Consider the following 16,742-nt stretch of genomic DNA (forward strand, 5'->3'; position numbering starts at 1 on the left):
GCGCTTTTTTGACACAATACCTTATCGTACAATTATATTCTAGATACAGCCTCATTTCAACAGTAAACAACAGCCCACAAGCAAAATGCTGTGTATCTCAGTAAAGACTGAACAGTGACTGTGCCATCTGGTGTCAGCAACGACAAGAATTCGTACCACGTGTTCACGTTTGTCGCAAACAGATAGAAATAACCCTCTACGAAGTTTCTATTGAAACTTTTTCGCCAGATTGTGACTGAACTGAAAGTAGGCAAAAATCGAAACATTTGCAAAAACATGGGATTTTCTTTCCTTTTGACCCATTAATTACAGACTGAATTTTATTTTACAAATATAAGTTTATTAGGTAACAGAGACCGTATAATAAAAGAAACGTATCAAATATCTTCACATTACTTGAAAATTTTTCTAAAATTTGAAATGTGTGGAAGGACCTTACTTTGCCTTCTGTATGATACAGTACTGAGCAGCGTATATTGGTTGCAAAACGGTACACAAGGAATTGTGACAAAGAATCTAAGTTCTCATGCCACCTGAATTGCAATGTCAATGTCTTTTGAATAAAAAATTACATACGATGAATAGAGCGGCGACGCTTGAATCCTCGCTGTTTCTTCTTTGCTCTCTTGGACTTCACGGTAATCCACTCACCAGAAGCAGTTTCATCCATTGAATCATCACTCATCGTACTTTATAGCAATTTTTTTCCTTTTCAAGAGCAACACACATGGAATCAGCAGCTGACACAACAAGTTAACGCCAAATCTCTAGTTTGACTCACACAATCGACTTCCCGATGTTGTTATGGTGTTATATATGAGGGTGCGGCAAAACACATTCTAAAAATATTCTGTCTCGATAAGAGATGAAACAAATATGTCCAGAGAACACTGACAAGCAGTAGTAAGTCCGTCACGTGGAAGCTACTCGAATTGTTCTTTACTTAGTTAAGAACAGGAATAATATTGTATAATTTCAATATAATTCCGGATAATTTTAGACGTCATCACTTCAACTTTAAATTTATGGAAGGTTTGTAGGTACTGTATATGATTTGTTATTCATCGGTGGGTCTTATTCCCTACGGAGACGTGGAGCCCAAGAGCATCATGGTTCTGGTGGCTTCCCACTAGAGTTATAATATACAGGGTCTTTATAATTGAAGTTCCCCCTTGAAATGGCCATAAAAGGAAACTACTGGACAAAAACTTGATAATAGTTTGCAGGAGGTCATGGGATTAAATTTTCCGCAAAAAAAGATTAAAAAAAAAAACAACAAAAAAAAAAACAACACCACACCAGCGGGGAATGGCGCTGTATTCAATATTGTTAAACGAAATAAGACATGAAGACATCGGTTTCAAATGCTTTTAATCGTTTCTAAAACGTGTTACGAAGCATGTTCAAAATGTGGCGTCCACCATTTTCTGAAAGCAAGTTAAATCGCATTACTGCGTTCTCAACAGTAGCTCTTAGCATATCAGGAGGAATGTTACGGACACGTCGGTGTATCGCATTTTTCAATTCCGCAAAATTGATTATGTTATCACCATAAAACATTTTAAACCGATGTCTTCGTGTCTTATTTAGTTTAACAATATTGCATAAGGCGCCATTTCCTGCTGGTGGTGAGTTTCTGAACTTTTTGAAAATTGAATCCTATGACCTCCTTGGTAAACTATTACCAAGTTCGATAACATTTTGTCCAGTAGTTTTTCATTTATGGCCATTTCAAAGGGGAAATTTGATTAAAAAGACCCTGTGTATTAACTGACCTGAACCGAAAATCTTGGTTGGCTTTTTTATATAGGCTTTCTTTCGCTAGTATTTCACATGGCTCCCTTCAGTGAGAGTAAACTAGATATATTCATTTTCTTCAAAAAAATTATGATGTAGCACTATTAAATTATTGGTATCTACTATATAAATGACTGGGTAAGCTTGCTAATCACAAAATGTGATACTCGTATATCTGGCGGTTTGTCGTAATTAGTAAATAATTGATTTAAATGATATGAATTATTTGAATTTAAAATTTCAAAATTGTTTTAATAGTTTTAAATTGATGTTCTTATTTTCTCGGATATTTAGTGGAGTTGGTAAATTTTAATAGTGGATTAAATTATCAGTGTTTCTTTTATTATTGTCATTTTCCGAGGTAGTACGTGCTCGTGATTTAGTCTGTTGAAATTTGTGATGGTTGTCATGTCTGGTGATTCACATGCTGATGCTGCATAAAGCTCTTTCTCAAAGTCGGCGTACTCGCAACAGCTGAACAAACTAGTGACAACGTCATGACAAAACATAAGAGGACAGCAGTCGGTAAACTATGCTAATGAATACGAGCAAAACATCACAATGAAACAAATTTTCGATAATTTAATCTTAAAATATTCAATTTTATTTTTTTGAACTGATAATTTTTTTCATAGTTAATGACGTGTATTGATAAACGGAAACATCATTTAAAAAATCTATTTCGAATAGTTTTGCTTACACAGGGCTTTTTTGATGATTTGCAAAGACTCAAAAATCGCATATAAAATAAATGTATTGAAGTAATATTACTTGCCATTTATATATAACTTCCTTTTCTGTGATTCAAACTATACTAAGAAAAAACTCGAATTGCAAACTTCAAGGTAAAAAGAAAAGAAATGTGCAAAAACAAATTTTAACAAATTAGCGAAATCACAGCTACACATGTTCTGCTATAAACAAATAGTTTTTGTCGTTAATTGAATATGAAGTCATCTTAGGTGCAACAGCGATTATGAATTTTTATATTCAAACTGGCTGCAGTAATGAACGTTTAAAGCAGCGGTTCTCACGCTTTTTTGATTCGCCTTTTTGGCATATAATTCCTATGGCGGAGATACGGGGGGGTGGGGCAATGCCCCCCCAGCGTCAAAGGTAGAGTCGACGATCTATATATATATATAATGTATATATGAATTAACATCATCATCTTGCCCCCCCCCCAGCAATAATGACCGTGCACCCCCCCCCCCAGACTTCCAAGTCTATCCCCGCCTATAGATGTATTAGTAGGTACAGAGCCCAGTAGATGTATTTTTTACTTATTCAGCAAAGTTACTGATTTATTTTTATTATTTAAAAACGTAATTATAATTATTTCTTTTCAAATTGACTGTTTTTTTTTACTTTCCTCAAGCGGCCGCGGAATCCCTGAGAAGTGTATAAGGAGAACCAAGGGCTCCACGGAGCACCGGTTGAGAACCGCTGGTTTAAAGAAACCTTTGCACATATGCAAAGCCACGCATTCGAGGGTTATAATGGTTTTAATAACTATTTTATCTCCAAGGAAATTCTAAGTTTTTGAAGTACTGTACGACGTTGGAATTTATGATGGAATATTTTTTTCCTTGTATAATTCCTAAATAAAAATTTAATGGATGCTAAGGTCAAAGTTAGAGAATATTTCTTGTTTAAATTCAGGGGTGTCACAGGACAAATTCCAAAATTGCGAATGGAGAAATCAGGCGGAGTATCTAAAACTGATGCCTTAAACGCCCTCGGTTGGAAAAATACGTTTATAGTGAAATGGATATGAGATCTTCGAGCATAAAACTTGTAGAATTTTAGTTTTCAAAATAATAAATCAAAATATATAGAATCTAAATACATTAATAACACGTTGAATATAATTTCAAGTAGACCTGTAAATTGTTTATTATACATTAGTTGATACAAACTTTCGTATGTAAAAATTACTATGGATAGGAAATATATTTTATGCATCGTAACTTCTTTCCTACAAACAAGATTATACATCCGAAAGTGTATGAATTTGGTTCGTAACATTTTATGTTACACGGACCCTTTGCAACAGTGAGACGAAGGTTAGGGGACACCCTTGCAAGTGAGATGAAGGTCTCGCCACAGAGAGCAATAGGCCTACAATGGTACAAATCTTCAATTATAACACTTCACGCATAGTTAGAAAAATTGATGGCAGATGGCAGCACTGCACATAATTAGCATCACACAGTAACAAACTTCACGTTAGGTTCACAACACGCGCACTTACTTTCCAGAATTTACCAATTCGTTAGAAATTCCGCAGAGGAATGTGGACGAGGTGCATGTGTTCACATGCACAACATACAAGATTCAACACCGAGAATTTTCTAGTAGAAGAGAGTCCCAGAGCATAATTTTTCTCAGGGCCAATGATTATGATCAGATGACCTTGCGCACTACAACGTTTCTCATCAGAATTTTAACATCCCATTCACGGGGGCCGCCCTTACCAGACGTGAGGCCCGGTGCGAAAATAATTGATGAAAATTCGGATCTTCACAATGAATGAAAATTCTGAATTTCGAAATGAGTGGAAATTCAGAATTTATGAAAGAAATAATTTGCAGAATTGATAAAAATTCAAGAATTCATATGAAGGAAGTTAAATTATTATCGCCGCAAGTGCGCACCCCGAAACGCGGGGCACGGTGCGACCGCACCTGTCGCACCAGCTCTGCTCAGTCTGAAAACATGCTTTAAAAAAAAGGCTGTACTATAAAACGATCAAAAAGGAGAAAAAAAAACCGCCAATACAGTGAATTCCATCTCGTTATTTCATTGTATAAAAACAAAAGATAGGTTAGAATAGATGGTCTTTGGCGATGGCGGTGGGAACCGCGAAAAATGACCAATCTCTCCTCTTTTGTGGTTAGTAAATGGCTAATCGACTGATGCCAACTGTCAAGGTCGATACTTTGCTTTCTTTTTTGAAGAATTATTACGATGTTCGTGATGAGAATAATACCGCTATGTAACAAACATTTTATATACTTGGAGAAGTAGAAAGAAAATTATATCCTAGACACAAGCGCCAAGTTATAGGCCATCAGCCAGGAAGTTTCTGGCGGCCTACGTCATACGCGAATCGGGACACAATGAGGCGCGGTTCGAAAGCCGAAGGTTACGTGAAGGCTATCAATAAATACAAGGCAACACAAACACAACTAACTAACTGGTTTTTTCATTTATTATCACTTAGTTTTTTCATTCTTTATTTTCAGTATTGTGTGATTGAGAGGGTAACGAGCCAATTTTTTTTTTCGAGAACTGTGTGTTGTTTTTTTTTGTCAAGCGTAGGGGGGTGAAGAGATGTTCACTGAAAACTTATTACGACACTGAAAATGGTTTTTTACTATTATATTTTTCTATGTTTCGTTTGTTTTTTTCCCGCGCATCGTTGTAAAGGAAAGACTAGGAAAAACGTGTAAACACGTGACCTCGTTTTTTTTGAAGCGAAATGAGGAATTCGCATGATGTCATGTTTTTCCATTATATAGTATTCTTTACCACTCCCAAGTCATGCGGTGCGTACGGCCCGGGGGGAAAATGCGTACATACCCGTGTGTATGTACCATTATTGATGAGAAAAATTAACAAGTCCTCAATTCTTATATAGAATATTTTACTTATTGAACATTGAATTCAAACATTCAAGGTTAAAACGAGAGATACAAAAAAAAAAGATATTATGATAAGAGAAAACGTGCCCATGCGTCGTCTTTTGTCAATTCTGTGGATAATATTATCAATTATTTTCAAGGTTCAGGATACCAACAAAAGTATTCTGAGTTATCAGAGTAAAGAATGAAATGAAATCAACTGCAGTAAGAGCATGCGCAAAATACAGTCGGCCCTCGTATATTTGCGTAGGGCTACGTTACGAGAGTCCCCGCGAATACGGAATATTCAGGAATAACTTAAACCATACAATTTTGTTTTGTAGGCATAGTATAATGAAAAGAGCAGGATGCGCCTGACGTACAAAGAAGTTATACATCTGATATACCTGATGTTATATATATCTGAGTGGAATATTCATTGACACCCTAATGGTGCACAAAAGCAGTAATTCACTTTGTTTTACTATGAATAAGCCAATTGTTCCTGCGAAGTTTTCACGTTCTTTTATCTTTCAGTAAGATTTCCAGAAGCACTAAAAAAGCCGGGAGAGCCATAGTTAATATGCACAATTGATATTTAGTTCCGATACAAGAAAAAACACCGCGGGAATAGTCTTTTCCCAAAACGGGGAAAAACCCTCGAACACGGAAACCGTGAATATGAAATCCGCGAATATATTGAGGTCCGAGTGTGTTATATGTTTTGCATTGATTATGATGATGATGATGCATCAAATACCCTCAGTAAAAGTTCAAGCGGTATATTTTTATGGTCTTTCTTAAGGCACCATTTATTGAACATCGTTGACCCTAAATGTAATAAAGTGTCATCTAAGTTGGTGGTTCAATCCCGGGGCATTAGTATTATGGACACTGGCCCTTTAACCCGAGAAGAATCCGTCATTATTTTTGTTTTTTACACTGCAAGTTTACTATGAGAGGCATGAAGAAAATACTGCACTGGGGCCCGCCAATGGAAAATTGTATGGGTTTTTTTTCGCAGTTTTTAGTTTTTCGTGAAAATTGCTTTTATTTTAGGTTGTATTTTTTTAGATGCGTTTAACATCCATATGTTTTATGGGCATTTTTTTCCAGTCACCTCATTGAGAACTTCGCCTGTTGAGAGGTCCTTGAATTTCTATTCTTATTCAAGATCTCAGCGTGGGGATGTGGCTCTTGATGTGGGGAGTGAGGTCATATAGCCTCCTTGCAGCTCTGGAATATTCTTCAGGGACTACGGGATGAATCTAGTGTAATCAGAACGATGGTAGATTATTAAGGGAGTGGGATGGAACACAGATATGTGAGAGCAAGAAAAAGAGCGTTTAGTTGCAATATGGTGCGAAAACACGTGTACCTTCAGAACTCAACTACCCAGAGACCCCCCCCCCCCTTTAACCCCATCATCTGATGAATTTTTGTGCAGTAGAGTTTCGAAAATTTGAGGTTCCAGATAATACGAAGTGCTGAAATTTTTCGAAATTCCTGTTTTTTTAATTAAAAATTGTTTCTCACCAAGTACAAGTTTTGCTTCATTTTGTCTAATTTTCCCGTTTAAATATGAGCAATTTCAGTTTGAAGAGGGTCTGATTCTTAGACTAGGGTCTTAAAGCAAGGGCCAACCTGGTCACTGCCCGGTTTATCGAATGCAGAGGGAGATGTCCTCATAAAAGTTAGATCTGGTTCAAAATTTAGTGAATAAGCATGTTAAGTATGCATAAGATAGACAGCATTTTTCTAGCCAGGTATGGGAAGGAGGCTCAGAAAAATCATTTTACCTGGGAACTCAATGATGCTCTTTTGAAATGGCTCTGCGTGGACCACCCCCCCCCCCCCCCAGTCAGAAGATTTTACAGGCCTTTCTATAGTAAATTTATAGCAAAAATAAATAAATAAATAACAATTCATATCAAGCTCCTCAATGCTGGAACCAACACCATGTGCTGAAGACCCCTGCGCTAAGCTCGTGACGTCACTGAAGAAGGTCATCTCACCTAGAGCCATTGAATATGCTACAAAAAAGGGTAAAGATGGCGCATGCGTCGTCCTGCTGTATCCAATAACTAGGTGAGATGACCTTCTTCAGAGACGTCACGAGCTTCGCGCGGTGGCCTTCTGCTGTAGATGGCGTTGCTTCAAGTGACCACAAACTGTCTTGCCGATGTGATACGAGTCCATCACTACGATCGCACGACAGCACAGCGGTATAATTGGTGGGCTGATGAATTGGACGTGATGAAAGGCCACCTCGGTCTCCATATTCACTCTCTCCTTGCCTGATTTCTTCTTTGGACAACAAATACTTTTTCTGCACAATGTGCAAAAAAAAAAAAAAAATAATAAATAATAATAATAATTTATATCAAAGCTCCTCGGAGCTGGATTTGCTGTCACTCATAACAAGTCCATGATTCTTGGTGGTTTAATGAATTGATCAAAATGCATAATTCCAGAACTGATGAAAATGCAGAACTTATTTTTTTTTTGAAATTCTATATATGGTGGAGATTCAGAATTTATGAAAGAAATAATTCCAGATTAATTTCTTTCTAGATGAAATGCTGAATTGAAGAACGGATGAAAATTCAGAAAATATGAAATAAATTATTGTTAACCGTGAATGATCTCGCTCCCTCCCCGAAGACGTTGAGCTCCCAGTGTAAATTTAAAGCATTTTATATACATGAGAGATTGTGTGACATGAATTCCCATTTTAAAACAGTTTATCCCCGCATTTCATTCAATCGGTTGACTTTTCTTAAACATTTCATATTTGGTCAATGACGAAAACCATCTGCAAAATCTTGTGAGCGACTCTCTCTCTCATAATAGTTTACATCCTCTATTTCTTCGGATGGCGTCATTTTAAGCTATGAAATCGACGATGAAAATCAATCTAGCAAAATAAGGCAAGACCTCAAAAAAGTATTTTTCATCATCACCACCTACAGCTTTTTTTTCAAAACACACAACTACCTAGTTCTTGGTGCTAGTTGGCATACTCATCGTACGCCCATTATGTCTAGTCTGGTTTTTATTTTGAATACTAACTAATGTCACGAAGCGAAAGAAGAATTATGAGATTCGTTTGTATGCGCACATGTTACTCTTGCATTTCCATTCTCAATGTCTAATACGTACATAGTAGTAATATTTTAAACTCAAGGATAAAAGTGAAGTGATGATCCAACTTTTTTCCGGAAACTAAAGGTCCTTTGGTCATTTATTTATCAAATTGTGGCTCTGCATTAACTTGAATTGAATTTATATTTCAGTTTTATAGCTGTCATTTAGTCAGTGTAGACCATACCTGCTCAATCAGTGGCCTTCTAGCCAAATGTGTCCCTCGGAGTCATCTGATGTGGCCGCAATCTCAATCCTAATTTTTTAAAAATGAACTAAGCGGCACATTTCCAGAACATTTAACGGATTCACGGAGTATTTACAGTCCACTTTACTGACCCGCGGCACCGTCCCAGATCACTTAGGCGACCCGCAGCATATTTATAAATCACTCAAGCGAACCACGGCATATCTGCAAGTAATTTGAGAAACCCGCGACACAGCTCCAGATTACTCAAGCTGCTCGTGGCACATTAACAGATCGTTTAAGCAACCTTTAGATTACTTATAAGTCGCTCAATTTAAATTAACCATAGAGGGGCGTGTGAAAAGTCTGGCCTGGGGGGGGGGGGCATCAAAACGTCCATGTCCTGGGGGGATGTTTTTAGAGCCTTAAAAATTTATAATTTTCTTCAGACCCTTAACCTCTTCGTAATGGAATCGACATCCGGAAAAACCGGTACTTCATTGTCACAACCACCTTTCACGAGCACAGGAAGACCCCTTGAAAAGTTAGTTTCTTATCTGAACATTTTTAAGCTATACAACAAAAAAAATCCAATAGCTAGCATCCAGGGGCCTTTCTCATTGTGGTCTGGCGGAAAATAATGAAAAGTATGAACTGTACCAAAAAGCAAAAAGTTAAAAGGTCTCGATAATTTCCTTGGTTTACGGAAATTTCTACTCCGACATTTCACCCGACGTTTCGTCCTTGACATTTCTCCCCGGAACGTTTCGTCAACGGCATATTTCGCTCCTGACTTTTTATAGCCGGCATTTCGCATGCCCTGACCGTGTGAGTGACGAAGTGAATGGGTGAGTGACAAAGTAATTGTATGATTGAACAAGTGAGTGACCGTATGGATGACCAATTCATATGGTCACTCACTCGGTCGCTCATTCCGTCATTCACTTGGCCAGTCATTCGGTCATTCACTTGACCACTCATACGGTCACTTACACGGTCGCTCACTTGATCACTCATATGGTTGCTCACTTGATCACTCATATGGTCGCTCATTTATCAACTCATATCGTCATTCGCATGGTCACTCATATCATCATTCACATGGTCACTCTCTTGGTCATTCATACGGTCACTCACTCACTCATACAGTCACTCGCTTACTCACTTGGCCATTCATACTGTCAATCATCCAATCACTTGGTCACTCATACGGTCTCATCCAATCACTTAGACATTCGCACAGTGACTCACTTACTCTCACTTGGTCACTCACTCATCAGTCAGGGCAGGCGAGGGATGAAATATCTGAGGGAGGGGGGGAATGTCGATGTTAAATTTCCGGAGGCGAAATGTACCAGGGACGGTCCCCGGACGACAATTTTCTTTAGACCCTTAAAAAGGCTGGATAATTTTTGCTAAAGCAATCTCAAACGAGACGTTTTTTGCCCTCTCATTACTATCAGCAATGCAATTCAAGTAACTCGTAATTTTAACAGTCTTAAGACATAAGAATTAAGGAAAAAAAAGCGTATTATTTTATGATCTCATTAACGCCGGATGCAATAGTCAATAGTTCGAATGAATTGGCCTAAAAATATTTATTTTTGCATGCTTTTTTTTCAACGGTCGAAACGAATACTAGAGATATTGAAGTGCTTGCTTGTGTCTGCTCTGGATAAAAGACTGAAACAGGATGTCTTTGGCTTCCGTTCTCTCGACACTTCTCGGAAGAAACATTCCGATAACAGAACCAGTTCGACCCCAATAAGTACAATGACAGCCAAAGTTATAGCCCCAATCTATTTTCTTTCGATTTTAAAAAGGCATTATTTATTTCCATAATGTACCATATCATTTAAATATGAATTCTCAGAATATTTGCCATTGATCAGAACAGTCTCTTCCAAATTTTTCTCAGTGCCCCCCCCCCCACCCCTCGTTAAAATTTTTTCTCGTCAACTCTGTTGGTAAGTACACCCACCCATGAAGAGCTGCCCTTTGGGGTGTGAGATAAGTGCGGTAGCACCGGACTCCACGTTTTTGGGAACCCCGCAATCCTGGTAACACAAGCGAAAAAATATTATATACCAAAACACATTTTTTTTGTACAAAACAAGGTTGTCTGAGCTTCAATTATTTCATTCTGGAATTATTTATTTTATAAATTCTGAATTTCCATCCTCTCCAAAGGAATTATACGGTCACTCATATATGGTCACTCATGTGGCAACTCATATCGTCATTCACATGGTGATTCTCTTGGTCATTCATATGGTCATTCACATGGTCGTTCTCTTGGTCATTCACATGGTAATTCTCTTGGTCATTCACATGGTCATTCTCTTGGTCATTCTCTTGGTCATTCACGTGGTCATTCTCTTGGTCGTGGTTACTCACTCACTCATACAGTCACTCGCTTACTCACTTGGTCACAGTCAATTCTAAATTCTCATTAGTATCGTGACAATTTTCTTTCATTAGGTCCTAATTATATTTAGTTTCGGAACTATTTGCCGCCTGGCAGTCGAGTGGTTAGGGAACTGGCTTTTCACTGTGCAGGTCTGGGTTCGAATCCCGGTTCGGGCATGGATATTTACTAACACTAACAAATTCCCTGGACGGATCATACTGATCCCTTGGGAATACGTGTGGATCACGTTATTATTATTTCTTTCATCAACTTGAAATTCTCTTCAGTTCTGAATTTTCATCAATATTTTTTGTCAGTTTTCATTTAAATGCCTGTCTATAGTTGTTTGTGTGGACATTTTCCAGCATTCCTGTGTATTCTGTAATAATTAACTAATCTATGGATGCCGATTTCTCTTCCCCCCCAAAATATAAAAATCGGGGGTAAGGAGTCCCGAAATTATTAAGACGCCTCCGTACTGGGACCCGCGTCTGGTAAACGCGCCTCTACTACCAAGGTGAGATATCGTCCATTTTGGGAAACACTGGAATATGGTGTAAAAAACCTGCGCAGGTTTAATATGTTTTATGGAATTTTATAATTTTGGCGAAAGGGTTAATAAGAATCGATGTTAAATCACCACGAAGAGCGGCCAATGGCTGTGCACCGCAGCTATAATGGTTTCTTGGAATTTGCGGTATTCTCAATGAACGGAGGCGAACGAAGACCTCTATTTTCCGCAAACAACCATCAGCCGACATGTGCTGAACAGCTGTGTAATATCCGCCATCATGCAATATTATAAAAGCAAAAAAAAAAGGAGGAAAATGAGCAGAGACGGTATTTTTGTGTTTGTAATCATTAAATATTTTTTATGGTCTTTCAGTAGGAAAAGTCACCCTTATGACGCGGGTCATCGGCTAAAAATAGTTTTATTAGTTACTCAAAAATTTCAAAGCGCTGTCGGCCCCGCTAGATCGGATAACGAATAAACGGATATATTATCTACTTATAGTGGGTACTATTACACTTATAGATATATTACTTCTTCGATATTATTACACTTACGTATTCGAATAAATCCTTTGGAACCAAATTTTCTTTCATAGAGGGAGATAATGCCAACCTTCCCCACTTAATCGAATTAGTTTAGCAACTTTTCTCCGCTTTAATCGAATAAATTTAGTAACCCTAAGAGTTGGGATCGTTGTAATATTCAATATAATTTTCATTTCATTTTGATGTCTGATTTATTCCAGAAGCTTTGTTAATATCGATCCTTTATCAGAAGGTTTGGATGTATAAATTATACTATAACGATGTTAAACAGCTATTTAATTGTTCCCTGAACAATCGAATACTCCGCTTAATCGGAAATTATGTGCTGGAACCGTGGATCTATGTTTAATCGCAGCCGACCGTGTGTGTAAAAATGTCTAAATCGTTGAATTCACATGAAATTCAAGGGTGAATCGCAACGGTATATATTAAAGTATCTGGGCTAATGGAAATGATATTCTGAGTAGAGAAAACACCAATAATTTCAATGACGTTACCTGACAGATAGGACTCTAGTTAGAGGATGTGGTATCAACAACATCATTACATTTGGATCATCCGCAAATTCGTACCTCGTTGATTCGAATACCACCTAAATCCGAATAGCTAAAAAAATGCTAAAAAATAAGTGTTTGGAAGTTGCAAAGAAGAAAGAATACTTCATTTTAAAAAAAAATTGCACATTTTATAGGGGATTTAATGATTTCTACTATTCTGCGGAGTGAGTTAAAAAAAATGAATCGAATTTCATGGCCAATCCACACAGTTCCCAACGTAAATTAGTTCGGATTAGTGAGATTATTGTTTTCATTTTTATACACTATAAATTAATCAGCGAGTTCCCGTAGAAAAACACTCGCCCAAGTGATTATGAGAGATCACGAGCAACGTTTCAGGATGCCGTGGCCCTCATTAGATCAGCTTCTTTATTTCAATAATTAATTAATTTCTTAAGATACCCGCCATTCACTACACATTAAAAATAAATGCATAGTGAAAGAATTTACTTGTTGCAAAATATTTCGCTATAATATTTTTTCTAATAAATTGATTTTGAAAACTCACCTCTGGCTTCGTTCGCACTTCCATTATTGACGGCCGAAACCTCATCGCTAGTCTCTTTGATCTTTATTTTATCTTTGTTCTTATCATTCTTATCTTTCTTATTTTTCTTATCTTTCTTATCATTCTTATCTTTTTTCTCATCTTTGATCTTTTTCTTCTTCTCTTGCTTCTTAAGCTTCTTATCGCCGTCGTTGTTTTTTCTAACGTTATCGTCAACGGCCTCGTCTACATCTTTGGTGCCGTCTTCGCCGATGACGATGGTGCTGGTCGTGGTCTTATCTTTGTCGATATCGTCGTCGTCCATCGGTTTCATGACGATGTCCGTGGTACCACTATGTCCGTTCTCGTGGACCGGTGTGAACTGAGCTCGAAACGATGACGGACAGCTCCCCATATTCTATCGGAATACTTGATATTCAGTCGCAGACAAGACCGCAAAGAATAGACATCGCTATGGGATTATCTCATCACCGAACGAAGTGTTTTTTTGGCTACTTTCGGACGTGGGAATAATTATTAATTATTATTTTTCCGTCAGTCTCGCATTTTTCGCATATTCTGTCAGCGACGAAGAATTCGCGGTGATGACAGTTTTCTCCTTCGTCAAAACAAACAAATAATGACCAAAAAAGAAAAACAATAATAATAACCAAACCGCAAGAGGAGAAAAAGATCTATCTACTCTCGAGCATCATCAATGCAGCCAAAGAGGCATCACAAAAAAGCGTAGGTTGTAAGCTTTGCCCCGTGCGTGTGTTGTGTTTTTTTTTTTTTTTCAGTCGATGGTGTTGTTGATGATGATGGTGATGCTTATAGCCGGTTTTAGACGCCATGTGCTAAAAGCGCTGAGGTTGCCACAATGTGACTTCGAATACGTCATTTCAGTTCCGTCCATAAAAGAAAAAAGTTTCCGGTCTAGGTTAATCATTAGTTGCATGATGTCAATACTACAGAAGCGGAGGAGGAGCGATAACAATTTTTTTTGTAATAATTATTTTAATTTATTTCATACAAATGCGATCGACGCTGGTTATTAGAATCATGGATAATATTCAGAAGCGGATTTCAGTCGGTTGAGGCCCCGGGTGTAAGAGAAAGTATTGGGCCCCTTAAATTAGAAAAAAGTGTAAAGTTTGAGTTTTTCAGGGCTCTTCAGAAGTCAAGGCCCCACGCGCGCGCCCGGTGCACCCTACGTTAAATCCGCCTCTGATAATATTATCATTATTGCTAACACTTTTGCAAAGAAACGGAACGGACTAATATCATAACGTGGGAAAAAATTCGTTTGTGGGAGTTCGGATAATGTTATCAATTTTTTATCCCGTGGGAGAGAGAGAATTTTTTTTCTTTGCGAGTTCTAACACTGCTGACCAAACTTATTTTTTTCCCCTCCTTGTTGACAAACATTTCCTTACCCGATGTCGTAATCAGTCTATAATAGTATTCGCTGGGATCCATGAACGCGTGGAGCTGTTTTTTTTTTCAATGGTCTTCCTACATTGTACGACGAAAAGAAAAACGCTTCCCTTTAGTTATTTATCAGTTTCTCTTTCAGTTGGCTAGATTCAATTTCTTTTCCCGAGTGACTTTCTCAGAAAAATCTATCAAATTTACTGCGTAAATTAAAAAAAATATTGTAATTTAACAGTTTCATTCTAACGCCTCACAATGGTGGAGTAATCAGAATGCAGAATTTTAGTTCAAAAGGGGGGGGGGTGGAAAAATGTCTCGTTTTAGAATTTAAAAAAAAAATGGAATGAAAATTTTGCAACCTAGTAATGTGGGAAAGAAAAACTAATCTGTCCCGTTTTACCAATAGCCGTTCACCATACGTCCCGTTTGATCAAATGGGATAAATAGTCACCGTACTTACATACGAGACTTTCTTCGCATATAGTTATCATTCGGCTAGTAGTATCAGAAACCCGAGTCCCGATGTGATCAAATTAAACGGTGTGAATTGCACAAGCCCAAAGACCGCAACAGGCAAATCACCCAACAAGGTGGTGGCTGAAAAAAGATGCCCATAAAAAAAATATGGATGCCAAATATAACCAATATGCAGCAACCCAATATAAAAATGCATATATCTCGAAAATAATTAATACTATAATATATACTGCCCTTAAGATGATTATGGTTGTCTCATCAAAGTATGGATAGCTTCTCGATTCATCCCACTATACTTATCATACTTCTTTCTAAACGTATCAAAAAAGTTCTGTTATAATTCACGACCCCCGGGGGTAAACTATTCCATTTATTCAAAACTCCTATTAGAAAAAACTCCCTGCGACACACACAACAACCTGGAAATGTCCCTTACCCATCGGTACCGCTGTCCCCTCGCGGAGGAGTTGATTGGCGGTATGTTTAATAGCCCATGTTCCATCCTATCCATCATGTTGAAAATTTTAAACACTTCGATCATATTCCTGTCTTCATACCTCATATTTCATATTCATTACGAGCTTCATATTTTATATTATTTAATAAATTTTATACTTCATTTATTTATATATTTTTTCGATTTAAGTGAAATAGAGGAATTAGAATTTACATTTTGTTCAGACTTACCGCATGGAAATGGTTTCTAAATAAATAAAAAAAATATGCTAAGCGAATTACTCGAGTCGTTTTTGCAATGATGATCGATTGCGAACAAAATTTCAACCTTAATTTGCAACTTTTTTTTATCCCAACTGGTGTCTATCAGGACATGGGGAAAAAATCAATTTTTTCGATTTAAAAAACGTCTGTTTACTCTTAAATAAATAATACACCAAACAAACAACTATTTTCAACAACTTTCCCGAAATGTTCACAAGATGTTTCCCTTTGGCCAATAGGCACAGAAGCATTTTACCATTTTTTCTTATCTTACACAGCACGTGATCATCGGAGGATAATTTAGTGGCTGGAATATTAGCTATCGATGTTTGAATGAAAATAAAACAAGTTAAATTGACATTGTGTGTGTGTGTGTGAATCCTTTTTTTTAAGAGACATTACAATTCACAATCACACAAAATGACAGTACATACAACAAATGATAGTATGGAATTTATATTTCACAATGTTATCTAATGTTATCTAAATTTGTAAGATGATATTTGTCAGTGACTTAATATCAATTGTAAGAAGATTGAGCCATCTCCTCGTTCGCATGTACTCCCACAAAATATACAGGGTGGGCAATAAGTCCGTAGAAACTTTAAAAATGAATAAAAACCGGAAAAATTACAGAAGTAAAAAACGGTTTGCAGGGTTAGCATCGCTGGGTCACGGGGAAAAAAATTACTCAAAAAACAGGCGATAGGTGGCACTGGCACGAGCGACTTCAGTGCACATATGCAAATGAGACGATTATAAGAACTTGCGCTCCTAATCCACAATCAGTTCACCGTTGTAAATTGTGTATGTGGACCTGTAGCACTCTGCTGTTGCTGGATTT

At 37.4% G+C, this 16,742-nt stretch overlaps 1 protein-coding gene across 2 annotated transcripts in view; it reads right to left on the bottom strand.

Moving 5' to 3' along the window:
* Positions 1 to 14,026, bottom strand: part of LOC149078656 (annulin-like) — a 35,001-nt gene extending 20,975 nt beyond the window's left edge. The window contains exon 1 of one of the 2 annotated variants that reach the window (XM_089240797.1): positions 13,289 to 14,026. In XM_089240797.1, coding sequence (XP_089096923.1) covers positions 13,289 to 13,682 — 394 coding nt within the window. In that variant the 5' untranslated portion in view covers positions 13,683 to 14,026. Of the gene's footprint in view, positions 1 to 576; positions 788 to 13,288 lie in introns of those variants that run through there. The other variant, XM_089240798.1, reaches the window with a different exon arrangement.
* Positions 14,027 to 16,742: the final 2,716 nt, after the last annotated feature.

Source organism: Pholcus phalangioides, unplaced genomic scaffold, assembly GCF_987345545.1.
Source record: "Pholcus phalangioides strain wild (caught in Gottingen) unplaced genomic scaffold, Ppha-v1.0 ptg000013l_1, whole genome shotgun sequence".
NCBI classification, from domain to species: domain Eukaryota; kingdom Metazoa; phylum Arthropoda; class Arachnida; order Araneae; family Pholcidae; genus Pholcus; species Pholcus phalangioides.